Here is a 22,210-nt window from a genome sequence, read left to right on the forward strand (position 1 = left end):
AACTTAGAAGTACGCATCGCAACACTGACTCCTTTCATAGCCCTGTGTCGCCTCCAGCTCCCACTTGTTAATGGGCTTACAGCAACCACGCTCTTCGCAAGGCTGTCACAGGCAACTGCACTTCAACAAACCCTGTCTAAAAATACTTTAATAAAGCTAATTTACAAGATATTTATTAAATTATTTTCTCAGCTTCATACTTGAAACCTCAGACTGCAAATACTAATCCTATTTACCAGCCCCAGAAGAGGTATCAAGACTTAAAGCCAAAAAACATAACACCCTCTCACACCTCTTCAGCAGACCATGCTTGCAGGGATTTTCTCCGAATTAAATTGTCTGAAAATTTCCCCAGAAGATGTCACGCATAAGGAGATGGCAAGTGCTGCCACGCAGAGGTGCACATGTGAGACAGAGACCTGTGCATCCCAGCCACAGCTGCTGTGTGTGGTCAGAGCTCCATCCCCAGCCCATTGAGATTTTGACTCAGACTCCCAATTCACAGCACTTTGGAACAGGGCAGGACCCCAGCCAAAGTCAAACTGAAAGCAAGCCACCAGAGTCTTCCAGGTAGGTTGTGCCTGTAATGTTTACTGCTTTATAAAATACATGGTAGAGTATTAAGTGCACAAACTGAGGTCCTAAAATGAGACTGTAGGCAGCAGTCCTCTCTCAACAGTTTGTCCAGTGTAATGCGGAGACGGGAATATAGTGCTCTCCAACAGAGGTAAAATCACAAGCTTTACAAATAAAGACACTTCCAAAAACGATTACACTGGATACATCTCCTTAGGAGGAAAAACCCTGCTGCTACTGCCAAGAACTTTTCTACAAACTGCAACGCCAAGTCTTGGCTCTTCTTCAAATTCTTGCCCTTTTCATCATAGCCAACTTTCCTTGTTAGCACTTCTTTGGTGTAGTGCTCAGAGCAATACTGGCAGACAAAAGCCTCTTGCACCAGCCCACCAGAAGTTACCATGCCCCAAAGTCTATTTTCAAAGTGCCCCTCCTGCAGCTTCCACACAGGGGAAGGTTTATTTTCAAGGAGCTGTCATATAAAGCCTGTCATATGATTCCTTTAGATTTGCCAGATTGAAGATTCTGTAAACAGATGGATTAAGTGACATAGATTTTTAAAATTTCAAATACTGCACTATAATTTACATACCTATTGCCATGGGAACACCTCAACAAAACCTCTTATTTTCCAAGAAAATTGGCATTTCTTCACCAGGAGCTAAAGGTATTCAGTGTTTCTGAAAATGGGGTGTCGATTTTGGTGTCTAAACAGGGACTCATCTAAAGTACTGCCATAATGTTTCATGTGCAATTCTGCTCTGAAAAGCTTTATATAAAGTTAGCATCTTTGCAAATAATCAGATCTGCCCTTTGTGCAAATTCGAGGACATATATACCAGTTTTACTGTTTAAAATACTGCTTGCTCCCCTCAGGACCATGGACTATTTTACATTCTCATGTGTTGAATGGTTCAGGTAAACCTCTGTGACTCCATCAGAGTACATGAGTGCATGGGGAGCATGAATGAAAGATACAAGGGCATAATTTGGTACATAAAACCAGTTTCAGAGGTGAAATACAGAAGAACCCAGCTTAACTGAAACATCCTAGTATGTAGTCACAGGATTGCCAGCATGAAACCAAAAGTAAAAACAAACCAAAGCCCTACTATATTCAGCTCTAAGCTGCCGAGTGCAGAAGTGAAATCTCTAAGATTATACATATGACACCATAGTGCTATTTTTACAAGTCAGGTTTCAGAATAGATCTATTTTGTTGCTAGCTGTTATATTCAGAGACTAAACGATACTGTAAAGTAACTCCCAAGTTCAGGATCTAGATCATACACATGAATAAATTCATTATTTTAAAATTTAAGTCCTTTAAATTTTAGGCAAGATTACTGTTTGAAAATTATACTCTTCATATAAAAATTGTAATTGTATATTATATTTAAGTATTGTATAAAATGCATTAAAAATTCCAGCTCCCTCAGGAGTCAAGACATTTGCCAGCAGAATGTGTCAGGGCCTTGTGCACCAACAGGCTCTGCAGCTGCCATTCCCCCTCCCAGGGGTTTTTCTTGCCTGTGCTCAAAAAAAGTAAATGTTTCAAAGTCAGTACATCCTTGTAGGTTTCATTTTAAAAAAACCCCAGCAGCTGGAGAGGAGAAACTCCTGTAGTGCATTTGCTAAGGAGGGTGCCACGGCAGGTCTGGCATCATGTGATGGGCAGGATGCCCATCCCTGGACTCGTGGCAGCACGCACTGCATCCAGCTTGGTGAGTGTGAATATATAGGCAAGAGGCAGCTGGGGTGAGTGTGATGGGAAAGGGAGATGTATCAGAAGGCAGGGCAAAATTCATGGCAAACTGGGCTGCGTGTGGAATACATCTGAAACCTTCAACTGTGTTCTTAACCATACAATAGAAGACGACACAAACTGATAATGTGATCATTGTGTCTGGCTCAGCCTGGACGTTGGAGTAAGTGTCGCAGCTAATTTCCCTTTCTTGCTTTTATCTGTACTTGGCATAATGTTTTGTTTTTATTTTTCCCACTGTACAGGACATTAATTCACAGATATACGCAGGATGTCATCCAAACCTGCAGGTGAGTCAATGGGCTCTGCATTAGCAGTACAAAAGTCTTCATATGGAATTTGTATTTATTTATTCTTAAATCACGTATGAAACTATTTCAGCTCTTTATGAAATATTAAAGTATCCTATATGCTTCCTTCTGAAATGTCTTGAATCTTAACTGCTTTACAGTGAACAATAGGTTATGCTAGCTTCACTTTCAATAGGTATGTCTGACTTTGCCTCTTCCTATATAGGTAATGTCCAGAAGCTGCACACCAGCAACCACATAAATTGCAAAGTAAAAGAGGGAAGTTAAAACTGTGCAGAGTTGGAAAAAGGTCAAGATAAACAAAAAAATCCCCCCAAACCCAAAACAACAACACCACCACAATGAAAAAAAACCCAAAGAAACCCCATGAAAGGAAAAAGGTCAAGAAAGCAACTTGGAAAGGATAAACAAGCTTCATAAGGAAAAAGGGCTTGAAGAATCTCAAGGACATTAGAAAAGAAACAAGAGGAGAGTGAAAGGCAGCAGAACTCACTGTTCACAAATGCCTGACACTGAGACAAAGATACTCAACCCTGGAAACAAAAGCACCTCTCCCTCCTCAAGTACAGGCAGCCCAAGACCTTCAATGAGCAGGACAAATACTTCTGGTAAATCATCCTGGTTTGAAAACCCACCTTCATCCCAGCCGCGGCTGCAGGCCCGCTGGGGTCCACAGCCTGGATGTGGCAGGGCTTGCTCCCCCGCACCACAAAGCCCCAGCCCACTGCATCACCAACGATCTGAAAAGTGGAAAGAAGGATGTGGTCACCTTCAAGCAGATCCATGAAATTCAAGGGAGTAATAGATAAATGGTTGAAGATATAATTTCAACATCTCTCTACTTCCAACACCTAGTAAAGCACATTGTGTACAGGCTGCTATATCACTCAAGAGAAAGGCTCTATCCAAATGATTCTTCTTGCCTTTAATGAACCTCTTTTGTGGAACTAGGAGGCTGTTAGAAACAATGCTTCCAATCACTAGGTTCAAAAATGTCTTTACAGAAAGGCTTTGTCTAATACGAATCAAAATTTCTGTCCCATCATAGTCTAGGAAGACCTAAGTAGAAAACTTCAATTTGGGTGGGTAATCCACTCCTGCAGAGCAAGTATTACCAGGAGCACAAAGTCTAGATGAGTTTGTATAACAATTAATAAATGTTAATTGCTTTATGTAATTTTACAGTCCATTTAAGTCAGCAGTACTACACTGGCATAAAGACAGGATAAACAAGTGCAGAATCAGACCTGAAATGTGTGGAAGTACTGATAACGGAGTTTGGGATTTTAAAGTACAAACCTTAGCAAATGCAAATAAGCTCTGATTATCCCATCAGAAAATGTCTGTTCAGATTACTTTATGCATACAACACGCAGAAAATTTAAAAAAAAAAAAATTATACTGGAGACATACCGTAAATGTTTTTCTTACGTATGGGGCTCCAGGCATCAAGAGCTCATCAGCACTCACAGGTCTCTTCAGTACTGTGGAGGTACATAAATGAGTATTCAATATAAACATTCCTCTGGAGTTTCTCCTAATAAGTAAGATACAGTGCTGGGATACATCATTTTGGTCACATTTCCCGTACAATCTTTCAGTTCTTGCAGACTTGCTTGAAAGTAGTAAAAGAGCCAAGGAAAGAAACAGCAGAATAACTCTGAGTACAAATTATGAGATCTTTGGAAAATCAGGGCATTTTTTGCCTGCAATCAAGATACGCTAAACACTACCACAAACATCAGAAGTGGCTGTTGCAGTGTTGAAACGAGTGACTAACCTTCCTGACATTGAGCAGCTTTTCTTCAGGGCTCGTTCTGTGCATGTTGGGTGGTCTCTGCTATTTTATGAGTTAGGTTTGAATCACAGAATTAAGTAATAAGAAAATTCTGCTTGAGTCAAGAATTATTCTAACAAAGAGATTTCTGCAATTGTAGGCACTGATATCTAACGCCATCTGATCCAGGGACAGCCTAGGTAACCTAGAGCTGACTGGGATTTTACATGAAAGGAAATACCAGTGAGTTTCTGCAGGTGATTCTCCATTGTCTTGCTATGCATTGGAATAATTTTCCCCTGAACAAGGTAAATTTAAAGTTCTGCCAAATCAAATCGATACTATTCTGTGTACCATTTCTTTGTCTACAAATGCTTCAAAAAATGGAGGACAATGGAAAGATATATGCTGTTCACTGTATCTGCCCGCTTCACCTCTAAAATTATGGCTGCTTTTCATTTAGTGATAAATAATTTTGGTGATGTCTGCCTTTTCAGTCACAGGTGGAAGATAAAATTTCTCACAGATGGTGTTCGAAGACATTCACAAGTTTCTTAATGACATTCATGGAAGCAGGGAGAATTCTAGCATACAAACCAATATGGGTTTTTTTGTCTTTCCCATGGATTTTGACAACCTGTCATTTAGCCAGCATGACACTTTGCAGAGCATGCCTAGTCAACATGAAAAACCTGAATGATTATGTTCATTCGACAAGTCAGAATCGGGTAAATCATCCATGCAGGACTCCCTTGAGCTCCTCCCTTCATTATACCTCCAGAAATTTTTTTTGTTTGATGATTTTTTTTCTGCATGACTGGCCAAGTCATGACCTGGTGGTTTTTTTAAGTGTTTGTCTGCAAGAGAACTCTTCTGACAATACATATACCTCTGTCTTGTGCTTATTAGCACGCAGTTCAGTGACATGTTCTGGTTCAGTGACATGTTCCGGGTCTGGATAGCAGGAAACTATTTGTGAAAAAAATCACTTTATAGTCCAGCAGAGTATTAAGAATTCCTCCATAACATCTACATCTGACAGCCTTCTGTTAACCTAAGTGAGATGACATATGGATCTGTACTTGTGCTATGGGAGAAATTACCTTACATTGCATAATTCTTTAAAATAAGTCTGTTTATAAGCCCATTGCTGTCTTCTTTCAAATATGAGTCTGTTAAAGCTATTCAGAGTTTGAAAAGTAGTCCTAAGGGAGAATTTCTCTTAAAAAATAAAGGATTTATGCAAGGGTAACATCAGCCTATCCTTTTTCTTCCAGTGTTGTGTAATCAACTGCATGAAAATAAATTTGTTCTCACTACTCATGGGTTGCCACTTCGCATATAATCAAAACCATAAATGAACAGAATAGTTGGCATACTTCAGATAACACACATTTATGGGCAGTGCATAAATGCTGTTTCATCTGTCCCAGAAAAGTTTCCAGGATGTAATTAATGATGTACTGGGGCCAAAGAGCTCCCCATACAAAATCTATCACAGCATTTCTGGGAAGTATACCTGAGAGATATTCTGCCAAAATGTGATAATGTGGCACTCTTCATATAGGCACAAACCCATTGCACAGAGGGGTAAACACATCAGGTGGTGCCGCATGCACAAGAGCAACGTATTCCAGGGATGCAATGACCACCAGCACTGAGAGCATTTCCCCAGCCTGGACAGCAGGTCTTGTGTAGAGGATTAAGGGTTCTGGGCATGCAATCCTACTGATTCCTTCAAATTATTTTAATTTAGAGCCTCATATTGAATTCCAGCAGACCCTAAGGAGAGGGAAGGAAATGTGCTAAAAGGAGAGAGAAAGAAAATACCCCCATAACTACACCTCTCTTTCTGATGGCCAGTCTGCACAGCAGGAATGAAATGCACTTTAGCTCACTCATCTCCAGAGTAAATTGACAACGTTTTGAACAGGATTCATATAGTGCTTGAGGCACTCTCTAGTAATCACTTCAAATGCCAGCATCCCTTTGAAAGCAAAGCTTACACACATCCACTGAAGCCTTCTCCCATTGCACAACACTCCCCACACTATCAGCAGAGACCCGGTAAATTTGAAATAATAAGGAGAACAAAGGGCAGCAGGGACTCTGCTTTGAAATTCAGGTCTGTTTCTGAGGGAAACAGAGAGGCCGAAACAATATCTATCCTGGTTTGTTTTTCCCTTCCCAGATGTACAGTAAGGAACAATTTTAAGTGAATTGTGGAAGAATGGGTGTGTTTAACCTTCTGGCGTGGGATAGGAAATCCTTTCAAAAGGAAAATAAGCTTCAAAACTACTTTTACCTTCCTAAACAGACTGGTGTAAGACCTAAACAAATGAAAATGTTGAAATGGTCGCTGACAGGCTGAAACAATGCTGCCTTTTTATAGAGGCTGATGTTTTCTGAGTTGTATCATTTCATAGCAACTCAAGCGGCCACTGGATAGTTAAACTCTCCTCTGACTTGCACTGAAGGAATGTTTCTAGGAGGAGATTTGAATCGGTTCAGAGCTTGGCAAGAAAGAGGCAAATCTGGGCCTCTGACTGCATGTCCTCCTAAGAGATAAACTGCAGCTCAAACCACAATTATGGGCTTGATGCAGAGATTATTGGAGGCAGACGTCTGGCTTGTGTTCAGCAGGACTTCAGGCTAGATGATAATAGTCCCCTCTGGTCTACAAAACCTGTGACACTGTGTATTAATGTATCCTTGAAAAGATAAACTTAGACACAATGCTAGACATTCTTCACGTTGCCTTCTCCCCAAAGAGATGTCTGCGCCCTGGCTCCTGTGCATCATAAGCAATGCCGGTGCTCACCAGATTTGGGGTTGCAGAGGACAGGGGGGCTGCTGCTGAGCGTTGGACTACTGCTGAAGTACCCGCTGCTGCCACAGCTACTCATGCTGCTCCTCCGTACTGCTGACACAATCTTTATCTCTTTGGTGGGACTCACTAGAAAGAGAGAAAATGCAGAGAGAAAGGGGACTGGTATCAATGATTAACCCATTTCCGTGCTTTCTTTAAAACAATAGCACCAAGCCATCCTTTTACTGACAACACTGGGAAGGGGTTAGTGTGTTCTACATAGTTAGAAGAGTCACCGTATGAGTATAATGCTGTAGCTAATGCAACAGCTGAACTGCTCCCATTGCAGTGTCTTCTAGGAGGCATTTCAATGCAGGGAAGTAACTTTTTCCAGTTTTCCTTTTACTTCACATTTATTCTTTCAGTTGTTACTAGATATTGCTGTACAACAAACGCTGCAGGGCCCCTTCCCCTCACTTTTACTCATCTTGAAAACTCCACATAGAATGTATGACAAGTTATTTTGCACTTGGGGGATTTTAACCTGTTCTGTTTGTTCATGGACACCAAACTTTGATCAGCATCTGAAATGCTATTGATACAGATACAAAACCACCCCCAGAAGCTAAAGATTTGGTAAACTGAGTGGATGGACAACCCCTATGAAGAAAGACACATGATACCCAGCCCTGCTTTTTTTCAGACAAACACTGAAACACCCCTTGTCCGAAAAGGATTTTTTACCATCACATGGAGTCACCCTACAGACAGCAGTATAGCTGATGAGTCACCTGAGAGAAAACTTGTGTGCTTTCTGTTGTCATGGTTCTGCTTGCGCAGGCAAAATGGGCTGTCATGGCTTTCTGGCATCAAGCGAGACTTCTCAGTGAGGAGCTCCATTAATCGCCGTCGCCGGCGGAAATTCATTCTGCACTGGTAGAGCAAGTTGCTGTCCATAAAATGGTGCTTGTTGGACACTAGGAAAAGAAATTAATAGAAAGTCTATGCCTGGTAGGACTGAAATCAGAGCATACCTATCTGCAATGCGTGCCCTGCACAACTTGGTGTAAGAAAGCAACACCCAGAGCTCTTCCCTCCCTTCTGCAGACTCAGAAAAATGAGGAAGGTGGACAGCTTCACACAGGCACCTTCAATACACATGCTTTTATAGCATCGATAACAAAGTAGGGACTTTAGTGGCCACTGCTGAGAGGAATCTTCTACACTACTTCGATTAATGACAAGCACTTCGTATTGTCAAGTGGAAATGGAAGTGCTTTATCTTTCTGTGACAGGTTGCATAATGGTCCATCTCCACGTGTGCTTCCTCTGTATGCCATTTTCTGCTGCTGGTCACTACAGACCAGACTTAGCTCCTTACATCATTTTTTTTTGTAAATTCATCAGTCCAGGGCAGCCCCTGGGAGCTCTTACTGACTACCTTGTTCAGAGCTACAGTGCAGCAAAGAATCAAGACCTGTGTATTTCCTCTGTCTTTTTCACCACAGACACCGTGTCCCAGACACTTCCTGTAGGCCACTTCCCCTGCTTCACACGGATACGCAAGGTTTGGGAACAGGCACATAGCCAAAAATCATTTCTTACATAATGAACAAAAGTCTTAATTACAACCTGTTTTGACACTGAGAGCAAATCCCAGGTGACTGGTGTGAGAGCAAGAGCGCCGAGCCTACCCTGCGGACTGCAGCACCGCCATGACGTCTGCGTGTTCGCTGCCACTGATGCTGCATCTTAATGAAAAATGCAGCAGCTGGACAGAGATCTGTGCCAGTACCTGAAAGCACTCTTACTCCTTCAGGGCTTGACTGCAGGAAAGCCCTCTGGAATACGCCCTGCATTAGTACTGCAGTGTCTTAAATAGCTGCAGTAGATGTTTTGGCTGCACTTTCTCCATCCTCACCTAGCTCCTGTGGTCACGTTTCACAGAAATGATTTCCCACAGTTGGCCTTTTCCACGAAGGATCTAGATTCTGGATTTACCAGGTTTATAAATTGCATTTCTTCCAATACTGAATCATAAGAACTGGTGTGTTACACGTATTTATATGTAAAGTGTAAACAGATATGCACTCAGGGGTCAGTCAAGTCTTTGAGTACATGACTCAGTTATTTGGCCCCAGCTTCTTACTGCAGACACCTAACTTTTGCCTTGCTCTTTGCTCTGCCCAATGTGTGGGGTCCAAAAGCAGCAGAGCCCAGGGTGCCGCAGCAGAGCCCAAGGTGCTACACCAGATCCAGAGGCTGGAGGCCTGCTGGCCTGCTTTCCCTTCGTCCTCATCCCCAACACACTCTTTCTTGCTCTCATCCCTTCTTAATACCTCTATGTGTCTCAGACTGCCCTCCATGAACCCCACAGAAGTACACCACATACATGATAGCCTTGTAAAAAAGGCTGTATTTAGACATGAATTGCCAGCATGTTATTTGATGCTTGTGAGCTGAAGGAATAGCCCAGCCACCTTCTTCAGTATATTTATGCCAGGGATGTCAAATCATCCAGACAATAATGAAGACGTCTGTCCTAGACCTGATCCTCAGGGCACAGGCCTCCATATGGATACAGAAACTGCCATGTGGAGTCAGACCATATGTCCATATTGCAAAGAAGCATGTCTCTTGCCTGCCTGGGCCACTGTCAGAGAGGGAACACTGTACAAATGCACTTTTTTGCCTTTGGGACACAAGGAATAATCAGGACACGGGAGCTTTCTGAACTGCACGTGCTTGTGCTGATAACTGTTGTTTCCTCAAATCAGCCATGTGCATCCTCCATGAGCAAAATGGCTTTGCTACGTTAAATTTAGCACTGCAAGCAATTCATTACTGTGTTCTGACACGTTAATTATTGCAGGCACACAGTGCTGCTGTGCTCCTCTTTTTGGACACATATAGTATGCAATACTATTAAATAACACTTACTAACAATCACTATTTCTGAAGAACAGAAATAAAGGAGAATACATTTGGAGACTTGCCTATATCCACAAAAGGATTTGCTATCAGAGGCAGAGTTAGTATGTAGGTGTTCACAGCTACCAGTCTCATTTTCAGATCACCAACACAATTAGTAGGAATATCTAGCAATATCCTACCACATTATTAGAATAACCTGATGTAAACACAAAAAACCCTTCCTCTTCTTTTTTTAATGACATCTTAAAGAGTTCCCTGAAACTTAAAAAGACAAGCTCTACTTATTCAGCTTGCTACTGGGATTCACACAATCATAGAATGGTTTGGGTTGGAAGGGACCTTACAGGTCATCTAGTTCCACCCCCCTGCCATGGGCAGGGACACCTTTCACTAGCCCAGGTTGCTCAAAGCCCCGTCCAACCCGGCCTTGAACACTGCCAGGGAGGGGGCAGACACAGCTTCTCTGGGCAACCTGTGCCAGTGTCTCACCACCCTCACAGAAAATAATTTCTTCCTAATATCTTATCTAAATCTACCATCTTGAAGTTTAAAACCATTACCCTTTATAGTCTCACTACACCCCCTGATAAAGAGTCCCTCCCCATCTTCCCTGTAGCCCCCTTCAAGTACTGGAAGGCTGCTGTAAGGTCTCTCTGGAGCCTTCTCTTCTCCAGGCTGAATAACCCCCACTCTCTCAGCTTGTCCTCGTAGGGGAGGTGCTCCAGACACCTGGACCCACTCCAACAGGTCCATAATCTGTAATGAAAGAGGGTCCCAGAAATACACCCTTGGAAGTAGGGTTAGTGTTGCTAACCATTTGCGATATAAGAAATATCAGTATGGTTTCTGATTCAAGTTAAATATTATGGCACAACAGTTTTTAATTAAAACTATTCTGTTCTATTTGTGTCATTAACTGAAGTGCTCTGCCAGTCTTCAGAAATTATGACAAACAGAAATCAACACACACTAGTGTTGCAGACATCATAAAGCACTCTGAAATTTGAGAATAATTACTGACCATGAAACTAGATAATGTAAACTTTTTAATGCTAATAAGCTGAATATATTTTAGTATAACAATACTTGTTTTGACTGAAATACTGTAATATTTATATACTTGCAATAGCAAAGCTTAGGCCTTACAGTGAAGTAATTCATCACTGTTGTAATTCTTTTAGTCCATGGAAGGGTGAATTTTTAGGTAATAAATGAATACAAGTGGAAAAGGTAAGACCAATGACTGCATGTTGTAACATATTTGTATATGGTTTACACAACAAAGGGTTTGTAGCCAAAATGCTTATGACAAGTTGTATTAGTACCAAATCTTGAGTACTCGTTCATTTTCATAGTTCATTTCCTTATTTCTACTGATAGTTCACATTGCATGTGAGAGTGTTAGAATTACAGTGTGCATCCTCAGTTTGAGCAAAATAACATATTTGTAGCACCATTTTTTGCATATTTAAGAAGAAGCTAAAAAAATACACAAGAGTAGTTAGTTCAGACTGCCTCCTCGTACATACATCATCAAACAAAGTATCTCACCAAAATTATTGGTGTGCCCCACGGGGCTTTTATTTTTTTTTAATCATCTGACGTATTCATGAGTTAGGATGAAATGTCCATGCCATAACTCTGCCTAAGGAAGAATGTATCCATCTGGAACGGTGTTGAAAGAGGGATTTCCAGACCATGGATCAGAAGGAAGGGGTTGAGGAGAGGGAGGTAGACACTAGTGCAAGCTCCCTCTGAAGCACTCCTCAGTGGCTGACTTTCAATCAGCATGCCCTCGTCCTTGATAAATCACAACTATGTGAATGCCAGACACAGAGCATGCACAGAGGGTTGTTTTTGTTATGCTTAGTACCTTCTAGGTGAAAGGCATGGGAGCTCAGCTCAACTACTTTAACAGTCCATGTTTTGCTGCAATCAGCAGAGAAAAATGGGAGTGAAAAATTTTTCCAAGCTGAGTGTAGAATGCTGAGAGGACTGCACAGACTTGCTCAGGAAGGATTTCTTTAAAGGTAATTTAGAGGTTGTTACCTCGAGCTACCGTGAGGGTTGACTCAGAGGCAGCAGCAGATAAACCTGTGGCAGCTGACAACTCTCCTGCTCCAGGTATCTGTCCCTCGTGGAGAAGTTCCTGCCTCCAGATAGGGATTGACTTAACTGCTCCTGAATTAGTTCACTGCCCTTCATAATGCAGCATAGAAAAGCAAACTGGCACTCATTTCAGTTTGTCTTAAAAAGTGAGGCCATGGCTGACGAGTATCAGGACCTGTATTTGTACATGATGAGGGTGCTGTAAAGAGCAAGGTGGGGTGACTTCAAGGGTTTCTCATTCCAACTTAATTCACCAGTGCTCGTGTGGGAACATGTTCAAGTTACGATGTACACCTTATGAAACAGAAGGAAATGTACCAGAGAGTAAAGTAAAAATATGGTGACTGGCGACCTCCAAAATCTTACAAGTGCACAAGGGCATTTATGGTCCTGGAGGGAAAGGCACCAACATTTAATTCAAAGTCACCATTGTCAAAATTTTGGAGGTACGGTCACAACCCACAAGTCTAATATCCTACATACACAGGCCACAGAATTTCTCCCTGAAACAGAATTTTAAAACTCTCATTTAATCTTATAAAAATACAGTTTACTTGTACTTTAAAGCAGCCTGTAATGACCACTTTACTCTTCCCCTTAGGAGCTCTTCAAGCCTTCAGTTACTTTCCCTGCCAGACAATAAAGATTTATCTCAAGGTTGAATTTGTTTAAATTCAGTTGCTAATCCCTGGACTTTGTCACACCTTCATCAGAAAGTTACATAAAGCCTGGTCAGAAATCTTTGTAAAGAAGTCTGTGAAGTGATGAAGCCAACTCTCAAACATATGTTTGATCAGCTGAATAACACCTCTTAAAATCTGACATTTTTTCAGGCCTCTTCAAGTCCTCTTCAGAATTTCTTTATCCTTCCTAAAATACAGCTATTAGCATACTCACAGTTACAACCTCACTCCCCTTCTCTTACTTGCTGCTGTCCTTTTTGTACATCTCAGGCTCATAGTAACAGTTACTACAACTGTGCTGCACAAAAAGCCTAAGATGGGAACAATTTGTACCCTGTACACCCTCCTTTCCCCCCGCACAGCATTGCTTCACACCAATGAGCAGAGGCTGTATTCTCATCTCCTAGATGTATTGCCTTCTAGTTGAACCATTAGTATACAAAAACTTATTTGGGGTAATGACCACTTAATTAATAGAGTTCAATTATTCGTTTACTGTTTCATCTATCTCTGGCATTTGCAAACTTCATTGGCAAAGATTTTAGCTAGTCATTCTCCATTTACATTACTGTTAAGAAGAGAAAAATCAGATTTATTTTGGCATTTCTCTGATTGGGAGCAGCACCCACTGTTGCAGCTTTGGTGCTGATGTGTCTGGCTGCTTCACAGTTTCTGTCCAGATACATAAAATATAAATTGCAATGTCCATGCAAATCTTCTTTCAGCTTCTGATTCTGACATAAAATCCCAGGATCTGAAAGGGACTCAAAGAGCCTTTTCTTTTCTTCTTTTACAAGGAGGCTGATGCACAAGAGAGAGAGAAATATTAGTTTTACATTAATTTCATAGAGCCAAGGAGGCTTTAGAAAGTACAAAAGCCTATTTTAATAAATGGTGTGACTCATGCCTTAAAAATTAGGCCATTTTCATAACTGCCTTTTCCCCCAGATCCCTCCCATCATTTCAATTCCCTGTGATTTTTAGTGCTGATAATCTGCGTACATCTTCACCACAGTGATTAATGTTTTCTACCATCCAAAAGCTGCAGCTCCCAGTAGGCCACATCCAGTGATGCACTCCAGCTGCTCTGCACATCCCCAGAAACACAACGCTGTCACCAAGCAAGCCTGTGGCTGGAGCTGGGGAACTGCTGCTTCGTGTTGAGGGAGCGGTGGGAAAGAGATCAAAGTCCCCCGAGGAGCCGGATGAGCAGCTTTTCCCAAGAGAGCGGAGGACATGTTGAAGTGTGTGCTTGTTTGTTTGTGTGAGCGTGTGCTTGTGCTGAGGTTAAGAGGAAGAGGTTATAAAAGCATTAGCAGAGTATATGGAGTTTTCAGCAGTGGTATGTCATGTCATTCCTCACTTAAAGACGAAAGCAGCACTGAACTCTTTCCAGTGGTGCACAACACATTTTCAAGCCTCTTGCTGCATGAGGCAGCAGCCCTAGTCTATTTGCAAGTATACTGTATCTTTTTACTGAGGTAGTTTCCTCTATTAAAATGACGTTAAACCCAGTTTGAAATTGCAGGAGATCATTCTGGACCTTCACTATTACTGGCTGCAATAGTCTGTGCCTTCATATAGCAAGTCACAGATAACCATATCAGTTTTGACCTCTGAAGTGGCAGGACATTGCCCCAGAAGAGTTGACATCATACTGAAAACAAGTGCAGGATGATGAGACACACACTGGTAGGCTGCATGGAGTAACAGGGGCTGCGGGTTTCTCTGAAGGAGGGCACAGCCCAAGCTGCTCCCGCCAGCTCCCAAGGTGTGTCTGGGGAAGGGCCTGGCTCCAGCCCTTGTATCCTTTTGCTTCCTCACTCCCCTCTCCTAAGTAGAATCAGTGTTTAAACGGGAAGGAAACAAATCAACTCTGTAAAATAATGGTTCCTTAAAAAAATGCCTCTCTCCATCGATAGCACACAACTTGCTGAGCCTGTCTCCTCTGTGCCTCAGGCCTTTTGCCAGCTCTGTGTCAGCCCCTTGCCAGAGAAGCAGTGGAGGTGTGTGTCCACTTTGGTTTTCACAGAGCAAGGGTGAGCCTGTGAGCTTGGAAAACACTGATCGGCTGCTGAGATTGTTGGTCCTCACCCTGGCTCCACGCTGCCCACCTCGGCCGCACGACCCCTCCACTCCTGCCCATCTCTCCTCCACTCCTGTCTTGCACCAACGCATGTGAGGCTGGAGAATAACCAACATTTTATTTTGCACTGGACAATGCTTTTCCCACTTCTCTCAAAGCCTTCCTGTTTTTGTAAAGCTAATCTGGCATCTGCAAAACATTTTAATAATGGTACCTATTCAGATTAGTTTCCTTTTATACATTGATGAATTCCACCTACTTGGAGCTACCTCAAATCAAGGAAGAGAGACTACAGATGTTCAGCAAGCACAGGGCCTTGGATCTTGGATTCCCTGCACCATATAAATACAACACCTGCATTGCCACCTTTTATGAATCTATATATGCTACATAGACTGTAGATAAGACCACCTGTGAATGTACTCAGCTGGCATGTGCATACTCTTGGCAGTGCAACTGTAGTATTTTTTTCTCATTTGAATTACAAGGAATTTGCTTTGAATGGACAACAGATCTAAGCTCTAGTTTCCACCGACCCTCTCATATAAAACTGCAAGGCAGATCCTGGCCCTGAAATACAAAATCCAGAGAGCTGTTCCAGCTTATCCTAGCTAAGAGTGAAGCCAGTGTGTCAAGAAGTAGGTAGGTCCTGGACCTGTAAGTAGGTCCAGAAAAAAACCTGTGGTGTAGTTAGAGAACCATGTCTTCTGAGCTGTTTCAACGAACTGTGGTGTATTCATGTAGTGCAAAAAAGTCTAGACAACTTTTATACTGCCTTTAAAGCATCAGGATTACAATAGACAACTGTCAAAAGTTTCTTGGGAACTGAAATACAGAGTATCCTGCTCTTACTGAAGTGGTATGTTCTGCTCAGTCCATTAATATTTTATTTCAGCTGCCTTAAAATAGGTATGCAGATAAGTGTTTCTATACACATTTTGTCATTCCAGTAGGTTTGCCATCTATTTGCAGTCTATTTTCAAATACACACAACTTACTCTAGTATGAAAGGCCATTGCTGAATCACACACATTTCAGCAGTCTTTTCAGTTTGTATATGAGGATTTATCATCTTTAATTTAGCAAGTTTACAGAACACAGCCAATTGCTTTTCTTTGCTTCCAAATAAAGTATGGAAAGTGCAGTCTGAGGCAAGGGAAGCAGAAGATGAAAAGGCCCATCTGGGTATCTTTTTTTCTGTTGCAGCTGTTAAAAAATGAAACCCATTCTCTGTCAGAAAAATAGAATTCGGTAGTTAATACGAAAAGAAGTCTTCATATGTTATTTACATAATGCATAGAGTGTGTGCATCTTTCAAAAACCAAACCCATTCCTGCTTTAGATAAAGACAACTGCAAGAAGAGCACAATGAGAAGCAGATAGAATAGGAAGCTGGAAGATTATACAATTACATATAGAGTTCTTATTCTCTGACTTTCCTACCAGGTCAAAATCACGAAAAATATGCAAAGTGGTCTTCAGATTTAGCAGAGGCAGTTGAATTACTGTGAGTGAGGTTACTGTCCCTATGTATGGGAACTGCTGGGGAAGAACTGCCACAGAAACAACCGAGTGCCTCTGTATGGCATCGGCTCAGGGGGAATCGGGCTTATAATAAAAACAAAGTTGTGTTGCAAGACTTCAAAGACTAACTGAAGGCTTCTGTTTTACTGAGATAAATTAAGGCACCGGCTGTAAAAATGTGATGTTTTACAGTTTTTAGCATGGAGTATACACAATGAATGCTTGGATATATCCAAGAGCTGATGTGATCCAGGTGTTAGATTGACTAGAAAAAGTACATAAAAAAATCTATGTGTTAATTTTGGAGAAGAAACCTATGACCATTTAAGTCAAGGATTTATGGGATGGTTCAATGGCACTTAAAAATTGCTACTTGCAGTTGATATTTGAAGAAAAGACGTTCCAAAGAAAAATCGCAAATTAAGGAAGAATTGCTTATTTCACATATATGGCAAGTTTTCATTTACAAAGTAAGAAATGTCAGCTAATCATAAGCAATTGGCCATCTAAGGTAAATGTAACAACACATACTTCACAATTTACAGCAATTTTAGATGAGAGATTTTCCCATGAAAGCAAAAATATTGTTAATCTACTTCCACAATTATAACAAACTTTCAACTGCATCATGTATCTTGATGCTTAAAACCAAATGCACTGATCACCTCGTTAAAAGAAACTTTGCTGATAAAGGTACAGAGTCCTTGCAAAGAACAGTGAAAATTAAATAAGTTTTAAGGCTTTTCTGCAGAGACAGTGAGATAGCGTATGTCAATATTTATTGTTCTCACTATGTCAATACAAAATGTTTGTTTTCATCTCTGAAAGTAATTTGCAGGGTGGAATTTTGCTGATAAAAGATTAACTCTTGAGAGGTGGTAAGCACCAGCTTCTGTGCTAAGTCAGCAGAACATGTGCCTGCCTTGAATGCACCAGGTCTGGCCAAGTGCAATTAACTCAATAAAATTTTTTTAAGCTGAAAGGTATTCTAAAGGAGGGTGGGGGCAGAAGACACTTATATCATGCCTACGACATCTTACCACATATTTTCTACCATTATAAAATCCTAGGACTAATAAAATGTTTCAAAGCAGATACCTGCTAGCCAAAAGAGATTTTTCCACCCCTCACTCATTGAGGAAAACAAAGCCTATGGCCTTTCCAGAACAATCACACACGTGTTCCTCTGTTGGTCTGAGGTTGGGAATCTGCATCCTGCCCGCCCGGAGCAGAGTGGACAGCCACACAAACTGCCTCGTGCTGAGCCGTGCTGCGGTCACAGCCTGGGGAAGGTGCTGGAGGGATGTCAGAGAGGAAACAACACCAAGCATACGCACCTGAAAGTAGGCAACAGCCTGGGAAAGAGCAACAGCAAAAGAGAGAGAATGTGATCTGGCACAAGTAGGTGAGCACTGCGGTTAAGACCCACACTTCTTGTAGACTCGACCAGGAGAGCGGCACATGCTATACTGTCTGCAGTGCCCGGCAATTCATACGTGTTTACACTCCACAACGTATTGAAAAGTATTTCTAAATGTGATATGATTTGGTCACTGCCACAGAGGAAATGCAAATATTCATCTTTCAAACTTGCTATCCTAAGAAGGCATAGGTTCTTCTTAACAGTATTAACCAGATTTTTAAATGGAAAGTATTTATCACTTGAAATTCTAGACCTTAAATCTTTCTGCAAGGCAGGCAAGACATTTTGCCATACCCCGAGCTTCCGTACCTGAGTCCTTGGAGGAGGACAGGAGGACTTAGCCTGTCATGTCAATGGTGCTCTGCTGCTGGGGCTGCAGGTGCAGGGTAAGTGCTCAAACATGTGCCATGCACAAGTATGAGCCAAAAAAAGGATTCTAGAAAGAGCTCTGTGGATACCCTCTTTCCACCTTAGACATCTCAGCATCTCTGTTTTCCAGACTGAGCGAGGGCTGTGACTGTGACTGGATGCTCACACTGTCCTCTGCCTGCCCCCTGCCCATCCTTTCTTTGGTCTGATCTACTCTGGAGTTGGAAGAGAACTAAGAGAACTTCATTCTTCTCTTGCTGCATGTGAATTTTGACCACGGTAGCTAATCTTTCTCACCATTTCCATATGAAGAACTAGGAAGGATCCAGTCTCCTAGATGAAAGATTTATCTGTTAATATTACAAAGGTCTACATACCTCACCATAGTAGAAATGGGGTTTTCTACAGCTGAAAAATGTGTTCTATATGCCTTTTATCCTTGGCCTTATTGGATGTGCGTCACCATGTTTATAATTCTTCACACAGTCTTTATTCCTATATTCTGGGGAAGACCATCAGTGTTCACAAATACAGAAAAACGATTGTGTTGGCAATTACACTGCCAACACAAGCCTTCAAGAAATATACAGTGCATAATACTGCACCTTATTTTTTTATTATTATTATTCCATAATACCTGGGGGTACCAGTCCACAGGAACAAACATCTGGTTCCTATTTGTGAAAATGGTGGTTTGTGGATTACAATTTGTATGCACCAGTGGGATTTTGGAAGGAAGCAATTCAGCTCTTAAGCACATTTCATCATTTTCATGCATGGCAGGGGAAATATGTATAGTTACATATGCCCAAAGAGATCACGGAGATTATTTTTAAACTGAAACATTTGATGGTTTTACAGCATTTATGCAATTCCTCTTAAACCACTGTTTTCCTTTTTAAAATTAGCATCAGTGTTTGTTTCCTGTGTGAAACCTCGTTTGTGTCTGACCAATTAAAGTGAAGATAAATGTGTCAGGAAGCTGTTTTGAATACAGTACCTCAGCTGCAGAATAGAGCTTCTCTGAGTAATTGAAATGAAAGTCAGTATCAGTAAAAATAAATTGCACAATTCAGTTGTGGCTGGAAAATTACTACTGAGATTGCCAACCTGATGCAACTATTTCTATTACTTTCTGTTGCCTTAGGTAAGGTAATAAATACTTCATAAGACCAGTACAGTAAGGGGTTTTTTATTCTGTATTGTGGATATCAAACAATACTGCTAGCAAAAGATTGCCTTTAGGGTAGGAAAATGTTTTATTCTCTACTCCGGCACAGTCAAGAGTCTTTCTGCTGGTTCTGCCAATGAGGATGCCAATTAGTGTCAAGTAACATTTTGGTACTACTGATGAGATACAAAACAAATGGTGCATAGTATGATGAAAAGAATTTACTGTACTAAAAGATAGAAAAATATCCTTTTTTTTTTTTTTTTTTTGGTAATTGGAATGCAATGAGACGGGGGGGAAAAAAGAGAATACCAAACCTGCCGTTTTACAGTTTATAACTCCGGTTCTATACTGGGGGTTTTCATTTCAAGCTCCCTTCTTAGAGGAAGCCAGCATTATATGACCCTTCAAAATGCACAGATTGTATTCAGTTGCTAAGGTGAACCCCAAATCAGCTCTGTGTTCTGATAGTACCCGCATCTTTATTCCTAACACTACCTAGACACATCAGTGAAATCCAAAGGAGAATTCTTTCTTAGCATGTCCACTTGTAAAGATAAATCTCAAGGACATCACTCTGTTTTATTTTACTTCCAGCTTGCCCATCAAATCAGTATGAAATCCCCACTGAGTTACCTGTGCCCTGATAAAAGCTGCGTGAGGAAGATGATGGTACCTTGGAGTGAGAAGGACATTTCCTCAGCCATCAACCAATTCCCAGTGCCCCATTTGCAGTCACTTCATGAGTTTCAAACCTCTCTCTAACAAGACCCTTTGCATGTATTCTTGTCTGCTAGAAGAGGATGGGCAGGCGACAAATCTGCAAAACTGGATGGGGCAATCCATAAAGGTGAGCAGGGCCACTGTCCCTCAGGAATCTCCCCAGAAACCCATCTTGACAAGGGCAAAATTATTTCCCTGCCAAGGTGAACTGCTGAGCATTTGCCTCAGTTAATGAAACAATGGTTGATCTGCAATAAAAGCCACATCCTGACTTTCTTAGCTCTGCAGAGATTTCAGTATCAAAGTAAATCCATCTTTGCACCAAATGTCAAGTTCTGACTTTATTTCCTCTGCAAAAACACCAATAGCAGTGTAAATCTCACTTCTGCCTTTTTTTTTTTTTTTTTAGGAAAGTTTACATTGTATATAATACACAGAAAATGCTTGGGTAAAAATAGGAATGAAATCATTGCTGCTATAAAGAGGAGGGGTGGCATACCTTCCCTGTCCATCAAGCTCCAAGCAGTTGGCATTCTATAAATCATAGGAAGCACAGAGGTAATTATAGAACTGGAAGAAGATTACTGTAAACATTCAGAAGTAGCTCCTAGTAATTGGAAGCTAAAGATAATGTGAGCATGATTACAACCATAAAGGAACTGTGCAGGTCGCTTATGCCCCAATTTTTTTCTATTCCTTAAAATGACATTTCTCACAAAGCAACAAGCAACCTAGTCAATCTAGCAGCTTGTATATTAACAACCTGTTAATACCATGAATTGTTTGTTCTCTGTCAGAATTAGTGTTGATGTGACAACATTTGGATGACCAGGATCTGCTTACTTTCCCGTTGTGCATTAAGCAACGTAGCTAACAGCTACTGCCAGCTTGTTCTGCCATCTCCTGGCACCCCTTCATCACTCCCAGAATGCCCTGCAACATGTTTATGGTGGAGAACGTGTGGTCAGAGAAGGGCAACTTGCACTGAGAGTAAATTATGACAACATGTAAAATAGGCTTTAGTGCCAGGGGTGTTCATTTCTTCACCCTCAGGGCAGTAGAGAGAAAAGTGTCTCCTCCACCCTTAATGGAGGGAGCTCCTAGGTGAAGGTGCATCTGCCAGCCACAAGGTGCTGGACCACAAAGAAATATTTCATTCCTGCCTCAAAAAGTTACACACCAGGACAAATACAGTAACACTTCAGCTGAAAGCGATACCCTCTTTCTTGCCCAAATACTCTAGAACAACTCTGCAACATGACTAAGAGGAAAGCTGCTTTTCTAGCACTGGATTGTGCTCTGCTCCTGTCCTCAAGTAGGACAATATAGAGAACCTGTCATTTTTATTCTACATAGAAAATTTATTACTCTAATCCCTACTTGATCCTTACAAAGCTATTTACCTTAATTCTACATATTGCTGGTAACAAGTTTTACAAGTTAGTTACCACAAGAATACAAGAGTTGATTTTCATCCACATCTTTATGTTGTTATTATGCAATCTCAAATTCTAGCTATGTTCTGCATTTGAGGCAAAATTTTCAGAACTAAGACAAGCTTTTGAAAAAGTCACTCTTTCATTAAATAAAGTTAGCTAGACTCCTTCCTGAAATTATTTAGAACTTGGACATACTATGACGAAGAAGACAAGAGCCCCTTCACATAATCCAACCTGAAGAAAGTACTTTAAAAAGTGTAGCTTTTGCTACCTGGCAGTAGCTTTCTCACCGTGCTGTATAATCCCGTGCTCCAAAAGCCTGCGGCCGAGCTGCTCTGCTTCAGTCCGTGTCGTGGCTTCTCCTTCCTGGATCAGCCAGTCAATGAACTCTGATGCCACAAAGGTCCGTTCATACTTGACTCCTTCCTCTTCCCTGGCTTGCAAAAGGGTATTTTCAGAACTCATCAGCCTGTTACAGGGCAGGGGAAAATTGGTAGTGAAAATGATTCTT

At 41.3% G+C, this 22,210-nt stretch overlaps 1 protein-coding gene across 1 annotated transcript in view; it reads right to left on the bottom strand.

Moving 5' to 3' along the window:
* DEPTOR (DEP domain containing MTOR interacting protein) overlaps positions 1 to 22,210 on the bottom strand; it is a 74,867-nt gene that overhangs the window by 17,393 nt on the left and 35,264 nt on the right. The window contains exons 4-8 of the mRNA XM_074898501.1: positions 21,990 to 22,168; positions 8,030 to 8,215; positions 7,251 to 7,385; positions 4,066 to 4,136; positions 3,288 to 3,392 (exon numbers count right to left, since the gene is read on the bottom strand). Of these exons, the coding sequence (XP_074754602.1) occupies positions 3,288 to 3,392; positions 4,066 to 4,136; positions 7,251 to 7,385; positions 8,030 to 8,215; positions 21,990 to 22,168 (676 nt within the window). The remainder of the gene's footprint in view (positions 1 to 3,287; positions 3,393 to 4,065; positions 4,137 to 7,250; positions 7,386 to 8,029; positions 8,216 to 21,989; positions 22,169 to 22,210) is intronic.

Source organism: Athene noctua, chromosome 2 (assembly GCF_965140245.1).
Source record: "Athene noctua chromosome 2, bAthNoc1.hap1.1, whole genome shotgun sequence".
In the NCBI taxonomy this organism is placed as follows: domain Eukaryota; kingdom Metazoa; phylum Chordata; class Aves; order Strigiformes; family Strigidae; genus Athene; species Athene noctua.